Source organism: Oncorhynchus tshawytscha, linkage group LG16, assembly GCF_018296145.1.
Source record: "Oncorhynchus tshawytscha isolate Ot180627B linkage group LG16, Otsh_v2.0, whole genome shotgun sequence".
In the NCBI taxonomy this organism is placed as follows: domain Eukaryota; kingdom Metazoa; phylum Chordata; class Actinopteri; order Salmoniformes; family Salmonidae; genus Oncorhynchus; species Oncorhynchus tshawytscha.
In genome coordinates, this window is record NC_056444.1 from 51,298,386 (window position 1) to 51,325,812 (window position 27,427).

The 27,427-nt window shown below is 43.4% G+C and overlaps 1 protein-coding gene across 2 annotated transcripts; it reads right to left on the minus strand.

Moving 5' to 3' along the window:
* Positions 1 to 2,449: 2,449 nt before the first annotated feature.
* LOC112215859 (acetyl-coenzyme A synthetase, cytoplasmic) lies at positions 2,450 to 26,973 on the minus strand. Of its 2 annotated transcripts, none has more exons than XM_024375295.2 (18): positions 25,836 to 26,973; positions 24,402 to 24,597; positions 16,592 to 16,787; positions 14,329 to 14,401; positions 13,602 to 13,677; positions 13,050 to 13,161; positions 12,553 to 12,597; positions 8,402 to 8,539; positions 8,026 to 8,196; positions 7,392 to 7,525; positions 6,853 to 6,985; positions 6,570 to 6,626; positions 6,366 to 6,446; positions 6,107 to 6,215; positions 5,861 to 5,929; positions 4,856 to 5,032; positions 4,595 to 4,669; positions 2,450 to 4,476 (listed from the first exon to the last, which is right to left on the minus strand). In XM_024375295.2, the coding sequence occupies exons 1-18, from the start codon at positions 25,960 to 25,962 to the stop codon at positions 4,349 to 4,351; spliced, it is 2,097 nt and encodes a 698-aa protein (XP_024231063.1). In that variant the 5' UTR covers positions 25,963 to 26,973; the 3' UTR covers positions 2,450 to 4,348. The 2 variants fall into 2 exon arrangements, with proteins under 2 accessions (XP_024231063.1, XP_024231062.1); XM_024375294.2 differs by having other exon boundaries at positions 12,553 to 12,600; positions 25,836 to 26,972.
* Between the last annotated feature and the right edge of the window lie 454 nt (positions 26,974 to 27,427).

Here is a 27,427-nt window from a genome sequence, read left to right on the forward strand (position 1 = left end):
AGGGAGAGGTTACTGGCTAGTTCTCCATTTCCCTTGCTCCGTCTTCCCTCCTTCCTCAAGCCCCAGGGGCTGTATGGTACATCCAGCCTGAATGAACCGTGTCCCATAGAAAGGGACTTTGAGGGGAAAAGCCAATAAGGTGCTGGAGTAGATTTGCCAGGCCATGATCAAGGCTAATCAAGCCTCTCTTTCTCCATCTGTTACTTATTTCACACCCTTTGTTTCTTTCTCTAGTCTCTTCAGACAGACGGGTTGCTTGCGGCAATGTACCAATGCTCCAGCTTACACGTCTGTAGAGGTTCTGGCGTAAGTTCACACATCGAGGACGAGTCGGAAATGGGAAGCACATCGGCGGTAACGTCACTGCCGTATCCGCTTGTTGACCTTGCTATACATGAGCACAATTCCTGCCCACATTTGAAGCACTGCCTACCCAAACTCGTGATTTGTTGTTGTCTAAAAGAGAACCCTCCCAGGATTTTACATTTTTTTTATGTCTGAAAGAAGCAGAAATCCTCCCCAGATCTTGAGCCGTTGCCTTACGTTGCTCCAAGGCATGGGACATCTGAGACTACTTTCTCCCTCTCTATATTTGCGCCTCCCTTCCCCAGTCTTTCTTTACCAACATCCTCAAATTCTCCTGTCTTACACCACAGATCTAAATTTCTCTCATTACTTTCTCAGTCATGTTCTTTAGCTCCCTTCCACCTCTGATATCTCAAGATCCTTCTTTCCCACCTGTCCTGTGCAGTCTCCTCCTTCTGTCACGGTTGGCCCACTGCGTGCACAAACAACAGCGGCCTCTCCACAGCACATATGCTCACAGGGGTCAAGCGGCTGAGACAGCTGGGCCAACACGCCCAGGCAGCTCACCCGGGGGACCCCCAGGGCTGTCCCCTCATTCTGTCTCCCATCAACAGGCCATGGTGGGGGTGATGGAACTGACTCTACTCCAGTCCTACAATTACACATGTATGGGTGTATGGGTGCAGTACACAAACCACCACGTACAGTAACGCTAAGGCTGGGAATTGCCAGGGACCTCACGATACGATCACAATACTTAGGTGCCGATACAATATATTGAGATTCTATTTAACACACACAGAACGATTCAATACTGCAATTTGATGTTCCAAACTTATTACTCACTATAGAGACGAGATATAAAAATTGTTTTCATCAGTCTGGGAAATATGTGCTGAAAACATGTTGCCTCGCTATTTTAAAAGATGGAGAACAAGCTATAGAATGAAAAATACTAGCATTTTAGTGCAGATACAGCCGAGTAGCGCCAGCTGACGCTACTATACAGTAGGAAATAAACTTTTTTTTTTAACACATCGATAATTCATCCAAAAATAATATTGTGATATGTAACTAATCGACCCCCCCCCCCAATACACACACACAAATGCACAGTGTGAGAAGGAGTGTCCTATGATTTACATGTCTCAGCGGCGCTGCACTTACTAGTCAGACTGCAGCACAAACAAGACCAGCTCCATCCCTTTACAGAAACTGCAAGTAGGCAATATAACTGGATAGCCAGGGTCTACTATTATTGACCTGAATATATCTATCACCATGCCCAGAAGAGGGTTGAGAGGATGAAAGGATCAATCTGAGGTTGCTCAGATTTCATGTGTGGAGGGAATGCTCAGAGAACAAAGCATAGAGGCAGATACTGTAGGACCCATGCTGTTCATGTGCACTAGTTATGGATTTTGATGCACAGGAAATACAATAACCTGACATAAATGGGGTGTCCCTGACACTTTTCTTTCACACGCAGGCGCACACAAACCACACACACAACCCCCAAAACAAGGACAAACCCCTTAGCTTCACCTGTCCGTGTGATTAACGACCACGGCGTCATTAGTGCTGTTCGCAACACTGAGATGGTGGGGAATCGAGATAAACATGAACACACATGCTACTGGCTGGCCCAAAAACAAGCACAACGTCATCAATTATTCAGTCCCAGCCATCCCCATTGGCAGCAGATGGCTCATCTTACTGAGCAATGTGGCATATCGTACAAGTGCATACTTCATTTCTATACTAGATAAGCATGATTCCTAGTACAAAGATGAAATGGAGAGAGACATCAGTTGAAGAATCAATACCAACATATTCACAAGAGTATACCCTCTCCAGTCGACACACAATGACAAAGGCTTACCAGGTCTTATCGATGCTTCAACACTGCCAGCTTGAGGGTGGTGCCGGTTCCACTCAGATAGTAGGTTCCATTCTAGGGGAAATCTGAAAAGGAATCAAATGGAACACAATGGAGGTGGAATGGATGATTAATATGTGCATTCGTCCTAGAAGATATGGTCTGGTGGCTTCCAGTAAACGAGGCAGTTGATGAAACACAAGAGCATCAACGAATACACCGAGCATTTGGGCAGCTACTACAATTCAACAAGCCAGACAAATACGCTTTTTATTTGACCTTTATTTAACCAAATGAGTCAACTGAAAAAACAATTCTCATTTACAATGACGACCTGGCCAAGACGCATGTACACACGCACACACACAATCTGCAGAATTATTTCATTTACAGCAGCAGCATACTGGTATTCTATAATACATTCACACTTTTAAATAATACACATTATTTTCTGACCAAGATTAAACTATATGAAAAATGGATGCCATACTAAAAAAAAAGAAGGAACGATTAAGGACTTTATAATTCATCTTATGATAATGTATCCTTGGAAGAAAAATAATGCCAATTATAGCAGAAAATGCTAAATTGTCGACAAGAAAGATAAGTCGTCCACGGATTTGTTTCGACAGGCAGCAGTGCATAAAGTAGTATTTCTCTGATACTCATGTCTCCTAGAGTATTCTGCTTCTAACTAAACAATTCCATCACATCCATGCTATGCATCATGTCCTGTTCAGTCAGATACTGAACGTGGACACAACTGGACACAGTATAGGTCTATCATTGTGTGCATATAATATCCATTGAACTGTCTGCTGACTGACAGATCAAACTGGCTATAGAAGAACACTACAGGGAAAAGATGTAGTAGAGTTGAGGAACCTGAGGATTTCAGAAAACATGTTATAGCACCATCTACTGGAGAATGTAAGAAAGGTCAAGACAAACTGCACAAAGAGGTGCGAGATGAGAGATGCAAGTGAATGAATAAAATGATTTTCAGCACTCCAACATGCCCAGGACAGGGTTGTATTCATTAGGGTATGCAAAAGAAAACATTTAAAACATTTTACAAGAGGACAAAATTGAGCATTTCTTATTGGACAAATAACGTTGTTCTTGACTAATAAAATAAAGGTTAAATTAAAAAGTCCTCTCCGTTTGTTTGTTTTCTACAGTTTAGTGCCTAGTAAATGCAACCCAGGTTCCATCCAAAATAACGACCACTAAAACTAGATGAAGTAGTCAAGTCAAATTAAAATGAGTTATTGCATCTCGCTTTGATACAAAGGGGCAACAAAAAGATAAAATTGCAAAGCGTATAAACATTTTTGCCCAGGCCCTAATACCAGAAGTTATTTCAAAATAAATTTAAAAAAATTTAACCGACACGATTATAACATCCAGCTTCAATGTTATGTTGGCACATGAACACAATGACAGTTCTGCTATTACATTTAAAAAAAATAATAATCTAAACGGGTCCTGCATTTTATGTTTGGTCCCACTTTGAAATAAACAACAAGTCTTCATTAGAACTACAATCATGTATAAGCGAGGTCCTATGACATAAAGGGCAATAACAGGCCCTTGCATCTATGCCAAATATGTACCCCCCCATGACATTTGTTCATGAATGACAGCAACGTTCTACCACAGCACCGGGGGCTGACGTCCAGTAGGTAGGCACCATAAAAGTAGTTTTTTTTCAAAATGTGACCTTTTCTTTCTAGTACAATCATCCCACACTCACAGACTAAAAGAGATGTACACACTAACAAACTCCCTCTGTCCCTAGATTACAGAGGGAGTAGAAAATACACCAACAACTTAAAACATTTCAAGCATGCAGACACAAACACACATAGCGATCCTATGTCAACCTGCAAAGAAAATAAAACAAAATGACAAAAGTCTACATAGTTCAAATGAAAAAAAGCAAACTTTGAATCTAATAGTACATCAACTGTACTTTATAACTGGGGAGAACTGAAACTCCTGACAAACTAGAGGGATGTGATTCCTCAAACCCAGTTTTGGCTTGAGCCCCACAGTGACGGCTCTACATTTCAATGCATGCATCTCCTTCTGCAACTCTTCCTCCCCTTCCTTCCAGCTTTGCCCTGGCAGGGCTCTCTGGCTCCCTCTGCAGGTGGAAGCTCACACTGCCCCACAGCAGCGGTTCAGAAAGAGCTGCTCGATGACCGAGGAGTCGGCTAGGGTGGACAAGTCCCCCAGGTCCCGCTCGTTACGAGCAATCTTACGTAGCACACGCCGCATGATCTTACCTGTATACACAGAGAGAAAGAAAGGCAATTTGTTCAATAACGCAATTTACAAGCTCTCATTCAGAACGGCTTTCAAATCATAGGGTAAAATGTTGCATCATATGTGCTATTCTCTCACCTGATCTGGTCTTTGGAAGGCTTGGGGCATTCTGTATGAAGTCGGGGGTGGCAATGGCACCAATCTTCTCTCTCACTGTCACAACAGATAATAATACACCGCATTAGTCATCTGAACATCCTCAATCCCAGTTATAATTCATCTGCTTCAACACAGGAACCTATCGTCTCTGAGATGCATGTAAACAAGGATGGTGCCTTCGAGGACATTCCCTTTCGTCATGTTCAGTGGCAGTACTTGGCCTAACGCGCATGCAAACACCTTGTTTTTTGAGCTCGGCCTCCAGGGTGTGGTTGAAGCCGACTCCATCGGTGAGCGTGACAAAGCAGTAGAGACTCTCCCCCTTGACAGGGTGCAGCCGGCTCACCACTGCTGCCTCGGCCACTGCCGCGTGCTCTCCCAGGGCTGACTCCACCTCTGCCGTACTCAGCAGATGGCCTGGTGTGTGTTCAGCAGGGAGAAAACCTTTAGAAACGGGGAGGTACTAGCTAAACTTGTACAACACAGATATACATTTTCTGTTGCAAAATATTGTGCTACGGTGTGCCCTACTTAACATGACCCAGATATGCATACACTCCATGAATCAGACTATGAGGAAATCCTTGATTTAGTTAAAAACATTTATCATTGAACCAGACATTGTAGATTCTTCTGATGACAGTTGTGGGAGGAAACGGTGCCGTTATCACAGGAAAGGTTGACTCGAGTTTCTAAATCAGTGGAATGCCCAGTGGAAGCAGAGAGGGGTGCCAAATGCGGAGAGTGTCCAAACCAGAACGCAGAAGGCTGTTATATAAAACACCTGTCTCCACATTACATCTTCAAATTAAGGGCATCCATGACAGAGGGGGAGAACGGGCAACTCTTAAAAATACTAGTTCAAATCACGACGTCAGAGATCTATCTTCTGGTCGGAAAGTCGGAGCTCTAGTTCCCGAGTTGGAATTCCAAGTTGGATGACCGTTCAAATAGATTTTCCCCAGTTGGAGCACGATTTTTTACCCTGAGTTCGCAGTTGTTTTGAACTCTGCATTAGAGTTGGAATCATGGCATATTGTTTAGCTAGCTAGCTACAAGTCTAAAAACAAGTAACCATTTCACTGTACAGTTTACATCTTCTGTATCCTGTGCATAATGTATTATGTTCTACAACACAAAGGGGAATTCCACCATTAGCAGTAGGGCAGAACAAGAGACCACATAGTAGACATACCAACATACCAACACTACGCATTTCACAGAGCTCCAGCTGATAGTACTGACCTGAGACATTCAACATGTCATCCATCCTCCCTGTGATCCAGTAGTAACCATCCTTGTCCCTATGGCAACCTGGGGGGGGAAACGTTAATACATAAGTGCCATTTACAGGGGGTCTTGATTTAAACAGGTATACATAAAACAAATTGGAAGTCTATAATATGATGCCACTTAAAGAATACATATTTGTGCGGTATTCTATAAACATCTGTCATGATGGTGCTCAAGACCATGTTAGCCTCATCTTACCATCACCAGTGACGTAGTATCCAGGGAATTTCTTGAAATAGGTGGTCTCAAACCTCTGGTGGTTGCCATACACCGTCCTCATGACTCCTGGCCAGGGCTGTTTGAACACCTGAGGAGGAGGACAAGATACAAGGATGTCCAAAGTCAAAAAAGCATTGAAAGTCCAATTCATCAAATGCCGACAACATATTGCATATATGAGAAATAATTACTTTTGCAGCTAAATTAAAGTACTGGGTAATTTCTACAGTTTTCTTACTAGGTAACCCTCGCATGGTCCCTCCAGCTCCTCCCCAGACTCATTCAAAATGGCTGGGACAACTCCAAAGAAAGGGAAGGTCTGGTGGTGGAGGAGAAAGACCAGAGAGCAAATTAGACCGACTCTGCCCTCATAATGACAGGAGGCAGGCATCATCTTAGTGGGCAGGAATGGAGAACTTGGTAGAATCAACGTAACACTTACAGCAGAGCCAGGCTTCATGGGCGTGGCAGCAGGAAGAGGAGTCAACACATGGCCACCCTGAGAGAAAAACAAATGGAAAGAGAGATTCAGACACACACCAAAAGGGCAAAATTAAACTACCTTTCAGTATTGACTGTTTACGCAAACAGAGGAGAGATGTCGATTCTGCAAGGAAGCCACCGTGGCCCGTTATTGTTTTCTATTTTTACCAACAGAAACACAGCTGTGTGTGCTGAATTCAGAGAAAGACCAATTCATTAAAAACAAACAAATGGGTACTGACGGTCTCAGTCTGCCAGAAGGTGTCGACCACAGGGCACCTCTTTTCCCCGACCACGCTGTAGTACCACTGCCACGCCTCTGGATTGATGGGCTCCCCCACCGTCCCCAGCACCTTCAGAGACTCCCGATTGTACCTGACACAAACACGGGGAGGGACGTGTTAACCTGGAAGACACACTCCCATAGACTCACACAAAAGGACAAAATCAAACATGCAGGCATTTGTGTATATAGCAGTATATTGAGAAGGCAAAAACAGACTATCTACACAATAGACGTACTTAAAGGATCATTTAAGCAGATGGAGCACTCAATAGCCCCATCTGTAGACACTGACACTTTTCTGTATGAAGTCCTGTCATATTCAGGCCTAGGTTGTGTTCAATAGGGCAGAAATGGTTGAAACTGGGTCAAACCATGAAGTACTCTCCAATTAGAACAGTTTTGTTTTCTGTTGCAAAACATTTTGCGACAGTGTGCCCTAATGAACACAATCCTGGTTAGAAACAGGGTGTATGAGCCAAGTGTGTGGAGACTCACTTCTGGACGGGCTCGCTGCCATACTTCATGAGGAGGCGGATGGCTGTGGGCGCCGTGTAGAACTTGGTAACTTGGTACTTGTCCACTATCTCCCACATGCGGCTCACATCCGGGTAGGTGGGCAGACCCTCGAACTGGACACCGATCAGATTCACATCACAACAGAGTCAGACGCAGTCACAAAATGACCACCACACAGAGCCCGAGGCAGATTATGTCAAAACAACTATGATCATAAACTAACTAAGTTATCATTGGCTGTCTGATAACAAAGATAATGCTGTCTCAACTACGTGAGGAAGTAGAGGTGGAAAATAACATCTCCTTTGATCGCTCTCCTCCGGTTTTACAACTTTTTTATGAGAAGACATTTTAATGAGTCGCTGGACGAGATGAGTCACAATAAAAACATGACTTGATTACAACAAATATCTCTGTACAGTTTGTCAACATGGAGTGTGGAGGTTTTTGACACCATTTAAAATCAAACGATATTATAAACCTGTTGCACAAAGTGGAAGCCCAGAAAAGCAACAAGTTCCTCATAATTAATCACAAAAAGCCTCCCTATATAGTGCACCAGAGCCCAAACGGAACTAATGACAGTAGTAAGCCTGTGGGGTCCTCCACTCACCAGGACGCTGGTGGCACCGTTGGCCAGGGGTCCATAGGTGATGTAGGAGTGGCCCGTGATCCAGCCGATGTCGGCCGTACACCAGTACACGTCGTCAGGCTGGTAGTCAAACACCAGCTTGAAGGTGGTGGCCACGTAGAGCATATATCCACTGACGGTGTGTAGAACACCCTGACGAGAAGAAGCACACATGATCATGACAGCAGCACTGACGTGCATGTGAAGAAAGAAAGAAAAAACCTAGAAGAGAGAGAGAGGGGGAGGCAAACAAATTGATAACGTGACCGAGAAAGATGAAGACGTGCACTTTAGGTTTCCCCGAGTGGACACAGAGAGACAGAAACGGAGTGTCATTTTTGCGTGCGATATTGTGCACCTTGGGTTTCCCCGTGGAGCCGCTGGTATAGAGGATGAAAAGGGGGTCCTCAGAGTCACACCACTCCGGCTCGCACTCGTCAGACACGCCGCTCAGCAAGCTGTGCCAGCACTGATCCACCTCTGGGTTCCACGGCACCTGGCGGAACCACACACACACAGGTAAAACCCAGACAGAATAATTGACCGGGAGACAGGGCTAGCTGAATGTTTTCAGCCCGTGCGAGAGACCGCATCAACAATAATGATTAATTCAGCTGATTCTATTCAGTCAAGAGCAACATCCAAGCCTAACAGACAACACTCATATTAAGCAGTAGGAAGAAGTATTAAATGCCTTTAAATCGCTTGAATCAGAAGTCAGCTCATATCAAACCTGCCGCTTAGACAAGAAAGAATAGAACAAACGAGAGAATAAGAAAGCGAGGCGCCAGGGATTCAAGTCTAAGTGAAGCAGCAGTGTATACACTTGAGCAGTCTGTGAAACAACGGTGAGAGAAGTGAGCAAATAATGCAACATCCAGAATTCATAATCAAATTCATAATCAATCTCCCAGGCTGCTGTTCTTGGGGGTTAAACGTCACTGGTGGGGTTAATGAAATGTACTGTACAGATGTTCTTCAACTATGGGTAGGGTCCTGTGTTTTCAGCCAACTTTTATCGTCATAGTATTTCTGAAAAATGCCATACATGTGCATCACATTGATAGTGTTGCACATATACTGATATACACTGAGTGTACAGAATACTGGGAACGCCTTCCTAATATTGAGTTGCATCCCTTTTTGCCCTCAGAACAGCCTCAATTCGTCAGGGAATGGACTCTACAAGGTGTGGAAAGCGTTCCACAGGGATGCTGGCCCACGTTGACTCCAATGCTACCCACAGTTGTGTCAAATTGGCTGGAGATCCTTTGTGTGGTGGCCAATTCTAGATAGACACGGGAAACTGTTGAGTGTGAAAAACCCAGCAACGTTGCAGTTCTTGACATGTTAAAACCAGTGCGCCTGGCACCTACTACCATACCCCATTTAAAAGGCACTTAAATATTTTGTCTGACCCATTCACCCTTTGAATGGCACACATACACAATCCATGTCTCAATTGTATCAAGGCTTAAACATCTTATTTAACCTGTCTCCTCCCCTTCATCTACACTGATTGAAGTGGATTTAACAACTGACATCAATAATTTATTTATTATTTATTTACCTTTATTTAACCAGGTAGGCAAGTTGAGAACAAGTTCTCATTTACAATTGCGACCTGGCCAAGATAAAGCAAAGCAGTTCGACAGATACAACGACACAGAGTTACACATGGAGTAAAACAAACATACAGTCAATAATACAGTATAAACAAGTCTATATACAATGTGAGCAAATGAGGTGAGAAGGGAGGTAAAGGCAAAAAAGGCCATGGTGGCAAAGTAAATACAATATAGCAAGTAAAACACTGGAATGGTAGTTTTGCAATGGAAGAATGTGCAAAGTAGAAATAAAAATAATGGGGTGCAAAGGAGCAAAATAAATAAATAAAAATTAAATACAGTTGGGAAAGAGGTAGTTGTTTGGGCTAAAATTATAGGTGGGCTATGTACAGGTGCAGTAATCTGTGAGCTGCTCTGACAGTTGGTGCTTAAAGCTAGTGAGGGAGATAAGTGTTTCCAGTTTCAGAGATTTTTGTAGTTCGTTCCAGTCATTGGCAGCAGAGAACTGGAAGGAGAGGCGGCCAAAGAAAGAATTGGTTTTGGGGGTGACTAGAGAGATATACCTGCTGGAGCGTGTGCTACAGGTGGGAGATGCTATGGTGACCAGCGAGCTGAGATAAGGGGGACTTTACCTAGCAGGGTCTTGTAGATGACATGGAGCCAGTGGGTTTGGCGACGAGTATGAAGCGAGGGCCAGCCAACGAGAGCGTACAGGTCGCAATGGTGGGTAGTATATGGGGCTTTGGTGATAAAACGGATTGCACTGTGATAGACTGCATCCAATTGGTTGAGTAGGGTATTGGAGGCTATTTTGTAAATGACATCGCCAAAGTCGAGGACTGGTAGGATGGTCAGTTTTACAAGGGTATGTTTGGCAGCATGAGTGAAGGATGCTTTGTTGCGAAATAGGAAGCCAATTCTAGATTTAACTTTGGATTGGAGATGTTTGATATGGGTCTGTAAGGAGAGTTTACAGTCTAACCAGACACCTAAGTATTTGTAGTTGTCCACGTATTCTAAGTCAGAGCCGTCCAGAGTAGTGATGTTGGACAGGCTGGTAGGTGCAGGTAGCGATCGGTTGAAGAGCATGCATTTAGTTTTACTTGTATTTAAGAGCAATTGGAGGCCACGGAAGGAGAGTTGTATGGCATTGAAGCTTGCCTGGAGGGTTGTTAACACAGTGTCCAAAGAAGGGCCGGAAGTATACAGAATGGTGTCGTCTGCGTAGAGGTGGATCAGGGACTCACCAGCAGCAAGAGCGACCTCATTGATGTATACAGAGAAGAGAGTCGGTCCAAGAATTGAACCCTGTGGCACCCCCATAGAGACTGCCAGAGGTCCGGACAGCAGACCCTCCGATTTGACACACTGAACTCTATCAGAGAAGTAGTTGGTGAACCAGGCGAGGCAATTATTTGAGAAACCAAGGCTGTCGAGTCTGCCGATGAGGATGTGGTGATTGACAGAGTCGAAAGCCTTGGCCAGATCAATGAATACGGCTGCACAGTAATGTTTCTTATCGATGGCGGTTAAGATATCGTTTAGGACTTTGAGCGTGGCTGAGGTGCACCCATGACCAGCTCTGAAACCAGATTGCATAGCAGAGAAGGTATGGTGAGATTCGAAATGGTCGGTAATCTGTTTGTTGACTTGGCTTTCGAAGACCTTAGAAAGGCACGGTAGGATAGATATAGGTCTGTAGCAGTTTGGGTCAAGAGTGTCCCCCTTTGAAGAGGGGGATGACTGCAGCTGCTTTCCAATCTTTGGGAATCTCAGACGACACGAAAGAGAGGTTGAACAGGCTAGTAATAGGGGTGGCAACAATTTCGGCAGATAATTTTAGAAAGAAAGGGTCCAGATTGTCTAGCCCGGCTGATTTGTAGGGGTCCAGATTTTGCAGCTCTTTCAGAACATCAGCTGAATGGATTTGGGAGAAGGAGAAATGGGGAAGGCTTGGGCGAGTTGCTGTTGGGGGTGCAGTGCTGTTGTCCTGGGTAGGAGTAGCCAGGTGGAAAGCATGGCCAGCCGTAGAAGAATGCTTATTGAAATTCTCAATTATGGTGGATTTATCATTGGTGACAGTGTTTCCTATCTTCAGTGCAGTGGGCAGCTGGGAGGAGGTGTCCTTATTCTCCATGGACTTTACAGTGTCCCAGAACTTTTTTTGAGTTAGTGTTGCAGGAAGCAAATTTCTGCTTGAAAAAGCTAGCCTTGGCTTTTCTAACTGCCTGTGTATAATGGTTTCTAGCTTCCCTGAACAGCTGCATATCACGGGGGCTGTTCGATGCTAATGCAGAACGCCATAGGATGTTTTTGTGTTGGTTAAGGGCAGTCAGGTCTGGGGAGAACCAAGGGCTATATCTGTTCCTGTTCCAATAAGGGACCATAGCATTCACCTGGTCAGTCTGTCGAGGAAAGAGCAAGTGTTCCTAATGTTTTGTACACTCACTCAGTGTATATTGACAGTGCTGCACAATCACAGTAAGAGAAATATTGCCATTATCCATAGCAGGAAACGAAAGGCCCCACTGACGGCATAAGAGATCAATATCGATACACTACATCTACATGGTTAGTCAGGGGTCAATTACCATTTGAAACCTTCTAGTTATTGTTTATCCTTCAGTGTTGCTTTCAGGTCCAATTTAAACCCAATGATCTGATCCTCTTAACTTAAGTATAGCTAAAAGTAAAGGCTAAATCCAGGCAGAGAAGGTAAGGGACCCCGGACCAGCTGTGAGCAGAGTGCTGTTAGTAAGACCATAGACAGACACTGACAGAGAGAGAACCTCTAGAGACAGCAGTTATGGTGTTAATATAGGTGGAACACAGGATCGACCCCCAGGGTTAGGCTACCGCTGAGAAGAGGATCAGGCAAAGGTGTTTATTAAAAAAATAAACAAGGAAACAAGAAATTCAAGCTCAGGGAAATCTGAAATACCTGAGGGACGGGACGGATTTTCTTGACGCCGTCTCTCTGTTTCTCCTGCTAGAAGGGGTTAATAGAAACGGTTATTTCAACAGATGTATATAAAAAAAGGGGGGGGTGGCTTCATGTCATTTGAACTGTGACATCTGAGACAAAGCCATACAGGGGCATACATCTATACTTCTCATCTTATACAAACACCAAAGCAAAAGTCTTGACTGTTTCAGGAAATACAACTGGAAAAACAAAAGACAGGAGGGAGTTAACATTAAAGGGATGACGACTTAAGCCATTATTTACTAAACAGTAGCCCCCGTAGCATGTGGTAAAGTTGATCGACCTGCCCTATGAACAAATGGGTCGTATTCATTAGGCACCAACTGGAAGAAAAGGGAGGGACTACCTGATCTTCTTAATAAGTGACACCCATTTTTATTTTCCATTGCAAAACCTTTTACTATGGTGTGCCCTGATGAATAGGACAGTGGGGCTTCTGCTGCTGGTCTCACCTGCAGGTCAGGACAGGGCCGCTTGGCAGGGGGGGACTGGGAGACCAGAGGAATGGCTTCCACCTCCTTGGACAGATGTTTCAGCATGATACACCTCTGAACTGGGAAACTCCTGACAGAAGGTGAAGAGAGGGGGGGAGTGGTATAGAGTAAGAAGACGAGGAAGAGAGAAAGAAGAGAGTCGTGATTCACGTCTTCACGGCCCACTCTAGGAAAATACACAAAGGAGACATCTAATGGAGGCAAGCATGGGCATGTGTTGTTGGAAATACCAAGACAAACCATCTCTTCAGGAACGGCAAACCGAGTAGAAGTGTGTAAATGCGACAAGCTAGTCCAGTGGAGGCTGCTGAGGGGAGGACGGCTCATAAAACGACTGGAACAGATTGCATGGAATCAAACACATGGAAACCATGCGTTTGGTGTATTTGATACCATTCAACCGATTCCGCTCCAGCCATTACCACCCCATTACCTCCCCAATGAAGGTGTCACCAACCTCCTGTGAGCTAGTCAGATAAAGCAGTGCGTCATGAAAAGCTTGGTCCTTACCGGTCCCTGCATTTCTGCAGCGCGTCGTCAGCGATCACCTTCAGGTTGATCAGCTTATCTCCTCTGTAGAAACCATCTGAGAGAGGGGGGGGCATGTCAGTGTTGGGGGAGTTCAGAATGGATGAGGTGAAAGGGTGCACACCGAACAGAGAGAAAGGCAGGGCAGTTATTGGCATAGACAGGACGTTACTGGTACTGTAAGATGTGACTGTCAGTGAACTGGCATGAACCTGTCACAGCCCGGGAACAATCTTCATCTTGATATTTTGAAACCCACTGACTATGAAAAGGAATGATTCCGTCTTAGATTATATGTATAGCTAAGTGGCAAAACACTTTAGTATTGAGGGTTTTCACATGTCAAACAATCCCAAAATGCACATCTAGGGTTCTAGTATAATTTAATAGTTTAAAAACAACAACTTTTAGTCCCCTTAGCAACAGTCTTTATCAGAGGGGAGAAATTGCCAATGACCGCACCACTGGCGCACACAAAGGAACCCCATCTAAAGAGGTTATGGTTATGGCGTTTATACGATTAGCGTCACTCCAGATCAATATCTGTAGTGTGATGCGATAAGCCTATACACTGGGCTCTCTCTCTCTATGAGCAAAATAAAGCAGGGCTAATTAAAACCGTGGATTAGGAGGTCATGGGATAATCTATGGCACTATAATCCATCTAATAAGAGTTTCATTATTACTGCAGTTTAGTTTGCAGTCTCACCGGCCGTGATCAGCAACGAGCACTGGGAGTTCAGGATCCTATCGCACAGCGACTCTGCCGAAAAGCCTGCAAACTGGAAAGCACACAAATAAAAACACAAGTACAGTAATCAAATACACTGTGCAGTGTGTGCGTAAGTGTTTGCCTTGTAGGGTGTGGGTAGATAGTTTTGTTCCTTCGAAATCTGTACGAGGAAGAGCTGATAAAATGGCTATTCCATCCATTTAGCACTTAAGTGGCTTAGGACGGCATCTAATTTTAAATTTGTATTTATTTCACCTTTATTTAACCAGGTAGGCAAGTTGAGAACAAGTTCTCATTTACAACTGCGACCTGGCCAAGATAAAGCAAAGCAGTTCAACACATACAACAACACAGAGTTACACATGGAAAAAAACAAACATACAGTCAATAATACAGTAGAAAAATAAGTATATATACAATGTCAGCAAATGAGGTGAGATAAGGGAGGTAAAGGCAAAAAAAGGCCATGGTGGCGAAGTAAATACAATATAGCAAGTAAAACACTGGAATGGTAGATTTGCAGTGGAAGAATGTGCAAAGTAGAGATAGAAATAATGGGGTGCAAAGGAGCAAAATAAATAAATACAGTAAGGGAAGAGGTAGTTGTTTGGGCTAAATAATAGATGGGCTATGTACAGGTGCAGTAATCTGTGAGCTGCTCTGACAGCTGGTGCTTAAAGCTAGTGAGGGAGATAAGTGTTTCCAGTTTCAGAGATTTTGTTAGTTCGTTCCAGTCATTGGCAGCAGAGCACTAGAAGGAGAGGCGGTTTTGGGGGTGATCAGAGAGATATACCTGCTGGAGCGGAGCGCGTGCTACAAGTGGGTGATGCTATGGTGACCAGCGAGCTGAGATAAGGGGGGACTTTACCTAGCAGGGTCTTGTAGATGACTTGGAGCCAGTGGGTTTGGCGACGAGTATGAAGCGAGGGCCAGCCAACGAGAGCGTACAGGTCGCAATGGTGGGTAGTATATAGGGCTTTGGTGACAAAACGGATTGCACTGTGATAGACTGCATCCAATTTGTTGAGTAGGGTATTGGAGGCTATTTTGTAAATGACATCGCCGAAGTCAAGGATTGGTAGGATGGTCAGTTTTACAAGGGTATGTTTGGCAGCATGAGTGAAGGATGCTTTGTTGTGAAATAGGAAGACAATTCTAGATTTAACTTTGGATTGGAGATGTTTGATGTGGGTCTGGAAGGAGAGTTTACAGTCTAACCAGACACCTAGGTATTTGTAGTTGTCCACGTATTCTAAGTCAGAGCCGTCCAGAGTAGTGATGTTGGACAGGCGGGTAGGTGCAGGCAACGATCGGTTGAAGAGCATGCATTTAGTTTTACTTGTATTTAAGAGCAATTGGAGGCCACGGAAGGAGAGTTGTAATGGCATTGAAGCTTGCCTGGAGGGTTGTTAACACAGTGTCCAAAGAAGGGCCAGAAGTATACAGAATGGTGTCGTCTGCGTAGAGGTGGATCAGAGACTCACCAGCAGCAAGAGCGACATCATTGATGTATACAGAGAAGAGAGTCGGCCCAAGAATTGAACCCTATGGCACCCCCATAGAGACTGCCAGAGGCCCGTACAACAGGCCCTCCGATTTGACACACTGAACTCTATCAGAGAAGTAGTTGGTGAACCACAGTATTGTTTCTTATCGATGGCGGTTAAGATATCGTTTAGGACCTTGAGCGTGGCTGAGGTGCACCCATGACCAGCTCTGAAACAGATTGCATAGCGGAGAAGGTGCGGTGGGATTCGAAATGGTCGGTAATCTGCGTGTTGACTTGGTTTTCGAAGACCTTAGAAAGGCAGGGTAGGGCAGATATAAGTCTGTAGCAGTTTGGGTCAAGAGTGTCCCCCCCTTTGAAGAAGGGGATGACCGCAGCTGCTTTCCAATCTTTGGGAATCTCAGACGACACGAGAGGTTGAACATTCTAGTAATAAGGGTTGCAACAATTTCAGCAAATCATTTTATTAAGAAAGGGTCCAGATTGTCTAGCCCGGCTGATTTGTAGGGGTCCAGATTTTGCAGCTCTTTCAGAACATCAGCTGACTGGATTTGGGAGAAGGAGAAATGGGGAAGGCATGGGTGAGTTGCTGTGGGGGGGTGCAGTGCTGTTGACCGGGGTAGGGGTAGCCAGGTGGAAAGCATGGCAAGCCGTAGAAAAATCAGGCTGGTATGGTATGTACCTAAAGGCCTCATCCAGACATGGTTGAGATGGTGGCTGTTAGCTACTCACCACGATTGAGTGCACAGCCCCGATGCGGACACAGGCCAGCATGGCCACCACCAGCTCCACCACCATGGGCATGTAGATTGACACGCGGTCCCCCTTCTTCACCCCCTGGGACTTGAGCACGTTGGCAAACTGGCACACCTGCTGGAGCAGCTCTCTGTAGGTCACCTTCATCACGTCGCCAGGCTCATTCCCTTCCCTGTGATGGGATCAAGAACAGAGATGTATCATACATAATGTTTGTCGAGATGTTTCCCGACCAAGACGGCCATAGTTTTAGTCATGTTGCAGGGATGCCAATGTCCAGTGTTCAATTTAACCACTGGCTGTTTAATTGGGGCCGATTTCAAGTTTTCATAACAATCTGTAAAAATCGGCCTTTTGGACACCGATTATATTGCAATCCACAAGGAAACTGCATGGCAGGCTGACCATTTGTTACTCAAGTGCAGTGTCAAAAGGACCTTGTGGGTGCAAGGAGCCAAGGTAAGTTGCTAGCTAGCACTTATCTTATAAAAATCAATCTTCACATAATCACTAGTTAACTACACATGGTTGATGATATTACTAGGTTAACTAGCTTGTCCTGCGTTGCATCGAATCACAGCCTACTTCAACTTCGCCAAACAGATAATTTAACAAAAGCGCAAACGTACCTAACCATAAACATCAATGCCCTTCTTAAAATGAATTCACAGAAGTATATATTTTTTTAAACCTGTATATTTAGTTAAAAGAAATTCATGTTAGCAGGCAATATTAACTAGGGAAATTGTCACTTCTCTTGCGTTCAGTGCAAGCAAAGTCAGGGTATATGCAACAGTTTGGGCCGCCAGGCTCGTTGCGAACTGTGTGACGGTAATTAATTTGCTAGAATTTTACATAATTAGGACATAACATTGAAGGTTGTGCAACGTAACAGCAATATTTAAACTTAGGGTTCCCACCCGTTCGATAAAATATGGAATGGTTCTGTATTTCACTGAAAGAATAAACAAAATGATAGTTTCTGGATTTGACCATATGAATGACCAAAGGTTCATATTTCTGTGTTTATTATATTATAATTAAGTCTATGATTTGATATTTTATAGAGCAGTCTGAGCTGTGATATGCTTACGAACCTGCTGCTGCCTTCATTCAAACAGCACATTCCTGCCTTTGCCAGCAGCTCTTCGCAATGCTTGAAGCACAGTGCTGTTTATGACTTCAAGCCTATCAACTCCCGAGATTAGGCTGTCAATACTATAGTGCCTATAAGTACATCCAATAGTCAAATCACATCAAATTATTTTATAAAGCCCTTCTTGCATCAGCTGATACCTCAAAGTGCTGACAGAAACCCAGCCTAAAACCCCAAACAGCAAGCAATGCAGGTGTAGAAGCACGGTGGCTAGGAAAAACTCCCTAGAAAAGGCCAGAACCTAGGAAGAAACCTAGAGAGGAACCAGGCTATGAGGGGTGGCCGGTCCTCTTGTAGCTGTGCTGGGTGGAGATAACAGAACATGGCCAAGATGTTCAAAAATTACCAGCAGGGTCAAATAATAATAATCACAGTGGTTGTCGAGGGTGCAACAAGTCAGCACCACAGGAGTAAATGTCAGTTGGCTTTTCATAGCCGATCAAAGGTATAGGAAATACAAATGGTATAGAGAGAAATAGCCGACACGTCATATTTCCTATAATAACTACAACCTATAACTTCTTAACTGGGAATATTGAACCACCAGCTTTCATATGTTCTCATGTTCTGAGCAAGGAACTTCAACGGTAGCTTTTTTACATAGCAGATATTGCACTTTTACTTTCTTCTCCAACACTGTGTTTTTGCATTATTTAAACCAAATTGAAAATGTTTTATTTTTTATTTGAGACTAAATTGATTTTATTTATGTATTATAGTAAGTTCAAATAAAAGTGTTCATTCAGTATTGCTGTAATTATCATTATTTCAAATATATATATATATAAAAATCGTCATCGGCTTTATTTGGTCCTCCAATAATCGGTATCGGCGTTGAAAAATCAGAATTGGTCGAACTCTACTCAAAACATTCACTCATACCAACATGCTCACAAAGCTCGTGCTCACGATGGATCTATTCTAGCTAAGTCTCGTGTGCCAAAGGTTGAAGTAATATACTGACATTTTGCCTCTGCTTTACTCAGCAATGTGCCTGAGCTGTGGAGTAATTTATCTCTTGAAATATCCTCTTAAAATGAAAAAAGCATGACTGGTAAACTCTAAAGACAAGCCCTTAAGACTGCAGAGTGTGCACTGATTTGGTTTGTTGCACCACAGCTTAGAGGGAACATTTCTCACAGGGCGTTGGCTAGTTTGTATTGTCAGTTATTTTATCATCAATTCACCGAGCCGTGTGTAATATTAAGCAATCTGGAGTTTGACAATCGGATTTCCACCCCCGTAAAAGTATGTTTTAGGATGGCACAGTGATTGCTATCCTTGGGCAGAATGTGGGATAGATGGGTGAACTTCATAAGTGACCTTTGCTCTGACTTCTCTGCAGTCTCTTGGGGCTGCTGTTATGGGCCAGTGTTCACACAGAGGGATGACATAGCCAACTGTGTTAGGAGGGACATAGTGCTTTAACAGAGAAACAAACTTGCCCAGTAACCACACTTTAAAACAGAATTGGTAATTTTTTTTGTAGGCTGAGGAGCGCATTGGAGTAGCCTTGTTCTATTTCACTGGCACGAGCGGTCTTTCCATCACCTGTAGTCAGAGTACTAGTAGATGCACATCTGAAATCACAGAGCATTTTACACTCACGTCATTTAGCAGAAGCTCTTATCCAGAGTGATTTACAGGAGCAATTAGGGTTAAGTGCCTTGCTCAATGGCACGTCGACAGATTTTTCACCTTAGTCATCTTGGGGATTCAAACAAACTACCTTGCGGTTACTGGTCCAACGAACTTAACCACTTGGCACGCGTGCAGCCAAGTTTGCACATTTGTTGACATTATTTGCTAGTTCGTTTCTAGCCCACTTATAGCAAATTTTAGTCAGCAATGGGAGAGGCATTGCTTCCTACAAGAGCATGAATTTGTACATATCAGTCTATGAAAAGCGAGCTTTTTTCTAAGGGAAAAGAAGTGTACTATTTTGAGACCGGCTTGAATTTGCAAATAAGCCAATAGGCAGATGGTATCATACATTTTTGTATGATTCTCTGTATGGTAATAATAAATGTACATTTTTAATAACACAATAGCGCAATTTCAAGTCACCTATAATTTGAGCTTTCAGACAAGTAAAACATTTCTAAAATGGTTCATGGCCCGCCTTACACCTACATCAGCACAGAATAAACATAACGAACTACAGTAACAATTAGGGCATTTAGGGACACAGCCTATTAGGCTGTGTGTAATAGGAAATCTAAAGGGAAGAGAGTGCTTCTGGGTCTGGCTGTGAATTTAGATTGAGAAACAATAGGCCTGCCAGATACTGTAGAGGGCCACTGTTGTTATCTCGCAACTGTTTATGTGCAAGCACGAAAAGGCCCATGCAAAGCTCTGCTTTCACACAACATGGATTTCTCAATAGACTGTACACTCCTCCCGTTTAGATTGATGTTTATTTATGAGCTTCACTCTGCTCTCTGGTGGAGTCTCACACGACTGCTGGCAGGTCAAGGTTATCCAACTAGTTCCCCTCCCCACGGTGGTGACAGAGTGTGACTAAACACACACAAGTCAAGGCAGCCAGTCCTATGAATACACTTTCAGCACTCACAGACAAGATGATGAAACACTCCACTGTTGTAGAGGTTGGCAGAGGACAGAAAGAAAAAACATGCCTGCCTAGCACCTACATCAGCACAGAATAAACACAATGAACTACAGTACAAATTAGAGCATTTAGGGACAAAAACAGCTAAAGTACCCTAGCAACAGACGATAGGCTTTCCTATTACAACATCAGTCCAAGACAAAAAAAAAAGTAATTCCTAAAGAAAGGACATATCCATTGGACTGACTAAGATAAGCAGCAGGGCCAAACTAATGGTATGCACAGGCTGATCGGACATGGGAACTGATGGGACAGACATTTCACACTTGAGAAGTCATGAGCACAGAGAATGGCATATCAAGCTACAGCAAATTTATTTTTTTATTTCACCTTTATTTAACCAGGTAGGCTAGTTGAGAACAAGTTCTCATCTGCAACTGCGACCTGGCCAAGATAAAGCATAGCAGTGTGAACAGACAACAGAGTTACACATGGAGTAAACAATTAACAAGTCAATAACACAGTAGAAACAAAAGAGAGTCTATATACATTGTGTGCAAAAGGCATGAGGAGGTAGGCGAATGATTACAATTTTGCAGATTAACATTGGAGTGATAAATGATTAGATGGTCACGTACAGGTAGAGATATTGGTGTGCAAAAGAGCAGAAAAGTAAATAAATAAAAACAGTATGGGGATGAGGTAGGTAAAAATGGGTGGGCTATTTACCGATAGACTATGTACAGCTGCAGCGATCGGTTAGCTGCTCAGATAGCAGATGTTTGAAGTTGGTGAGGGAGATAAAAGTCTCCAACTTCAGCGATTTTTGCAAATCGTTCCAGTCACAGGCAGCAGAGAACTGGAACGAAAGGCGGCCAAATGAGGTGTTGGCTTTAGGGATGATCAGTGAGATACAACTGCTGGAGCGCGTGCTACGGATGGGTGTTGCCATCGTGACCAGTGAACTGAGATAAGGCGGAGCTTTACCTAGCATGGACTTGTAGATGACCTGGAGCCAGTGGGTCTGGCGACGAATATGTAGCGAGGGCCAGCCAACTAGAGCATACAAGTCGCAGTGGTGGGTGGTATAAGGTGCTTTAGTGACAAAACGGATGGCATTGTGATAAACTGCATCCAGTTTGCTGAGTAGAGTGTTGGAAGAAATTTTGTAGATGACATCGCCGAAGTCGAGGATCGGTAGGATAAGTCAGTTTTACTAGGGTAAGTTTGGCGGCGTGAGTGAAGGAGGCTTTGTTGCGGAATAGAAAGCCGACTCTTGATTTGATTTTCGATTGGAGATGTTTGATATGAGTCTGGAAGGAGAGTTTACAGTCTAGCCAGACACCTAGGTACTTATAGATGTCCACATATTCAAGGTCGGAACCATCCAGGGTGGTGATGCTGGTCAGGCGTGCGGGTGCAGGCAGCGAACGGTTGAAAAGCATGCATTTGGTTTTACTAGCATTTAAGAGCAGTTGGAGGCCACAGAAGGAGTGTTGTATGGCATTGAAGCTCGTTTGGAGGTTAGATAGCACAGTGTCCAAGGACGGGCCGGAAGTATATAGAATGGTGTCGTCTGCGTAGAGGTGGATCAGGGAATCGCCCGCAGCAAGAGCAACATCATTGACATATACAGAGAAAAGAGTCGGCCCGAGGATTGAACCCTGTGGCACCCCCATAGAGACTGCCAGAGGACCGGACAGCATGCCCTCCGATTTGACACACTGAACTCTGTCTGCAAAGTAATTGGTGAACCAGGCAAGGCAGTCATCCGAAAAACCGAGGCTACTGAGTCTGCCGATAAGAATATGGTGATTGACAGAGTCGAAAGCCTTGGCAAGGTCGATGAAGACGGCTGCACAGTATTGTCTTTTATCGATGGCGGTTATGATATCGTTTAGTACCTTGAGCGTGGCTGAGGTGCACCCGTGACCGGCTCGGAAACCAGATTGCACAGCGGAGAAGGTACGGTGGGATTCAAGATGGTCAGTGACCTGTTTGTTGACAAAGTAGGACGTTCTGCAAAATCTCTTCTAACTTTAACCAATATAATGAGTAGCCCGTCGGTACGGAATACAGTTCAAAATTCGACTAGTGAGAACTTCTCCTGTAGTGAGAAGTCAGTTTTCTAAAATCAGAGTTGAAACCTCAGTCACCATAGTACAAGTTATGTGTAAGCCTATTGTTGTTCATCATTAGCCAATATCTGCGCTACAATTTGCAAGACACGCAACGCAGACACCTAAATGAATTCAACTTTAATGTGACTGGGAGCTTGGGTGTCCGTAAACCAATGAATTGAGACTACAGAGTTGCAAAGAATAATACATATCTCAGACTGGCCAATAAAAATAAAAGATTAAGAAGGGCAAAAGAACACAGACACTGGATAGAGGAACTCTGCCTAGGAGGCCAGTATCCCGGAGTGGCCTCTCAATATTGACGTTGAGACCGGTGTTTTGCGGATACTATTTAATGAAGCTGCCAGTTGAGGACTTGTGAGGCGTCTGTTTCTCAAACTAGACACTAATGTACTTGTCCCCTTGCTCAGTTGTGCACCGGGGCCTCCCACTCTTTCTATTCTGGTAAGAGACAGTTTGCGCTGTTCTCTTCAGTTTCATGGCAATTTCTCACATGGAATAGCCTTCATTTCCCAGAACAAGAATAGACTGACGAGTTTCAGAAGAAAGTTTTGTTTCTGGACATTTTGAACCCACAAATGCTGATGCTTCAGGTACTCAACTAGTCTAAAGAAGGCCAGTTGTATTGCTTCTTTAATCAGAACAAGTTTTCAGCTGTGCTAACATAATTGCAAAAGGGTTTTCTAATGATCAATTAGCCTTTTAAAATTATAACTTAGATTAGCTAACACAACGTGCCATTGGAACACAGGAGTGATGGTTGCTGATAATGGGCCTCTGTACGCCTATGCAGATATTCCTTTTTTTATTTTTATTAAGCCATTTCCAGCCACAATAGTAATTTACAACATTAACAATGTTTACACTGCATTTCTAATTTTATGTTATTTTAAATGGACAGAATGTGATTTTCTTTCAAAAACAAGGACATTTCTAAGTGACCCCAAACTTTTGAACAATAGTATGTATGTATGCATGTACGTATATCCTTTATTTAACTAGGCAAGTCAGTTAAGAACAAATTCTTATTTACAATGACAGCCTACCCCGGCCAAACCCGGACGACGCTGGGCCAACTGTGCGCCGCCTTATGGGACTCCCAATCACGGCCGGATGTGATACAGACTGGGATCGAACCCGGGACTGTAGGACGCCTCTTGCACTGAGATGCAGTGCCTTAGACCGCTGCACCACTCGGGAGCACTGGTACTACAGAGATCAAAATTAAAAAGTGAAACATTGTTTCCCGAAATCAGACAGCGAGGCTTGTATTAATTACCCCCGCTGTACCAAACTAAATGCTAGGTTGGAAGCAAGAAGAAATAATCCACGAGATGAGAAAAATACAAGAGATGATTCGGACAGGGACATGATATTCTTATGGCGGCGCAGTGATAATTTTCAGATTTAACTATTAGCAGGCATAGGTGTGTCTGTGACGCTAACACAGAAAGGCTTGGAACGCTGCTCGTCCAATCAGCAGCCAGGATCCAAACAACCAATTTTATGTGTATTTTTGCATCTCAACTTCAAAGCTCACTTATACCAACATAACACACAAATAGCTAACACATCCCTAAATAACCCATCCAGCACTAGAAGCCCATTCGTCCCCATGGATTCACTATTCATTCATGGGGACATCATTAAACTGAGGCTAGCTTTCACAAAGGAGGGGGGAAAAAATATTTGATATGACTAATGCGCAATGAGGCAAGAGACGAAGGACCAAGGATCACTGTTGAACTATTTAGCCTCCTCTCCTAGCATTCCATCCTATTGTTCCTGAGGGACACCCCCCCTCAAGCAGAGAACCATAGAACGGCCAACAAGAGAGTGCTTTGACAACCTCCGTAATTCCCTTGACACACACACACACACACACACACACACACACACACACACACACACACTGACCAGTAGAACGCCACTTTGTCCCCAAGCTTCCGCTCATAAACGTTGCGGTCAAGGACGTTGTAGCAGATGTTGGTGGTGGCCCCCTCCATGCACTTGATGTAGATCTCCCCCTTCGTCACGTCAAAGTTGTAGTCCAAGAACTGGCCCGTGTGCTTCGACTTCCAGTAGAAGTCTTTTGCAATGTCACCCCAGAACTCTGGAATAAGGAAACAATGAGCCATTATGATGACCACTAACTGGTGGTTGAAAGTAACACTCATGCAAGGCCACCTGCAGCCTCCACCACCAGGAAGAACAGAAATGTCAGACAGATGCATTTCTTGTGACATTTCCAAATGTGTAAACACTCCTGAACTGCCATCCATGTTAGACAGATAAAAAAACAAAACAATTAAAACAGTATTACTGCATGATGTTGGCTAGCTATCCTTATCCACCCCTGCAGATATGAGAGAGCATGAAGTGAGGCAAGTAGGGAAGGGGCGTGTTTTATGCTCATTAGCACAGAAATATTAAGGATATGCTGGCAAAATGTATACATTGTTGGGTCCCAAGTAAAACAAGACCTACTGGCATAAGTTTAGTTCATTAGGATCCCCATCAGCTACTGCACATGCAGCAGATACTCTTCCTGGGGTCCACATAAACCATACAAATACACAACAAAGTACAGAACAGTTATAGACAAGAAGATATAACATTCAATTCAAATTAAAAGTCACAAAGAAACATATATACTATTTACACACTATTCATATATAGAGTATAGTTATATCTTTAGAAAAATAGTATAGGCGCTGTGATACAAGATTTGTTTGTTTTTGAAAGCTAAACTGGCTTTTTGCCTGAGTAACTTCTGGCGGCAGAGCACTCAATGACGACATGGCTCTATACACAACTGAGCGACTCATTATATCTGTTTTTGGTTTGGGTATCGTGAAGAAATCCATAGTGGTGTATGTTTGAAGTGTATGCAAATACATTATACAAGGGGTTAGGCATTTTCACACGTTTTTCTTAGACTAGAAGTAGTTAACTTCTCCACACCCATGTAACACTATCATGCATGGTTGTTGTTATTTCTTGGTATGTGCTTAAGGGGAAAATACAATGCTTTTGGTTGTAGATGCATTTATGAACAGTTTATTGTTAATTACCCATTCTGAAACGAACTCATTTCTATGAGTCAGTGAGCTCACTGGCTGTAGGTGCTGTGTGGAGTGTGCAATCAGTATACATTCATTTCAGCTTCTCGAAAGACGAGGCAAATCATTTGTAAAAACAGAAGTGAAAAGGTGTTCGCTCATGCAATGCTTGTACTTCCACAAGTTGTTGACAAGGCTTTGATACGTGTATTTGTAGAAATCGAATAAAAAATGATGGGTCACATAAACATATTTAGCAGATGTTATTGCGGGTGTAACGAAAGCCTACCATCTGGATTTTCAATGGATTTCAGGTAGAGTTCTTTGTAATTTTCAAAGTTGGGAACATGAGCATTCTTCTTCAAGGCTCCTCCTGCATGAAAAACGTCCTCCTTTGGTGCTTTGTCTGGAATCATTTTGCTCTCGAGTCAGCTGCCTGACTAGCTAGCTATCGCCTATCGATTAGCTGTCGAGATACGAGACAGGTGGCAAAATTACCTAGAATGGTTTGAGGGTAAAAAAAAAAGATTTGCTCGTGCCCAATGCAGCTCTAGTAACGTACAAATCAAACCAGCCTCCAGTGAGTCACCCTCTCATTGGTCTGGCACAAAAACTAGGGCTAGTTAGCCAAATTAATGTACTTCCTTGTTTGACTGCGGATGCTCCTTTAGCCTCTTCCACGTTAATGCTTACAACTATGGTAGCTAAAGAAGCATAATAAAGCAATGTAGTTAGCTACTGAGAAAAGGACAGCTAGCTAATGTTGGCTGGTTGCACATTCAAATCAATATTACTAGGCAGTGGAACCCAAATAAATGAACTAGCAGCGAACTACTTACATCAACTAGCCATCTCTAGAAAAAGTTACAATATAAAATAGACTTTTTGGCTAAGAAAAGTGTTTCAATGCAACTGCATTTTCAGTTTGAGCTGGCTAGAGTTCAAATCCTTGTACGTTTTAGCTAGCATACAATAGCTCCCTAGCAGCTAGGAAAAAGTAGCAAGCAAACAAGATTCACTGGGACTTGCGAGACAAGGCCTTTCTGTTTCGACGTGCTAGGTCGAACACCACTTGACTTGATATACCCTTCTTCCATTCAAACAACACCTATTGCATTCATACTGAAATATGACATTTTTTATCTGCAATGGTATCCGTTTTGCCCTGAAGTGGAGGTGGTCTACCGTTCGTCCAAAAACCTCGTTGGTTTAACCGCAGAGACACCGCTAAGGTAGTACGCGTGGGAGCTCAGGAGGTGTACTCCGTTTGACCCACCACCACCGCGGCCGATCATATTTGAGAAGGCAGGTTTTAAAAGGGACCACGTGTCAGAATTTAAGATCCACGGCCACTTAATTTATATTTTAGGAAATTTACTATTGAGAGTAAAGAATAGTAGAATACACCGGGTTAAATTTCGAAATTTGGTTGTGCAACAGCAGTTTTCCTCTTGTTATGTCAGTCACTGACAGTCCCTCAATTAGCCGTGCTAGCTAACACTTTTTGGTAACACTTTACTTGACACCTAGCATCATCACACTTTATGGCAGGGTCATAACCATGTCATAATATCTCAGAACAGCTGACATAACCTTTATAATATGGTCATAACACAGTCATGGCGCATATTTAGACCTGTTGTGACATATATTGCATTATTTTATGGCTGTTTATGACAACTATATAAGAGTGTCAAAACCCACAAAATCTACCACACAAGGCAAAACATTCCATTACTTACACCATAGCCTACTTGTCAACAGAATGTTCATGTTATATAAAACAATTCTGAAATTGACCATATTAAATTATCATTGTAATTGCACACATCGTTGTTGGATATGCACCTACCCCAATGCTCTGTTTCTGATGACTGGGAT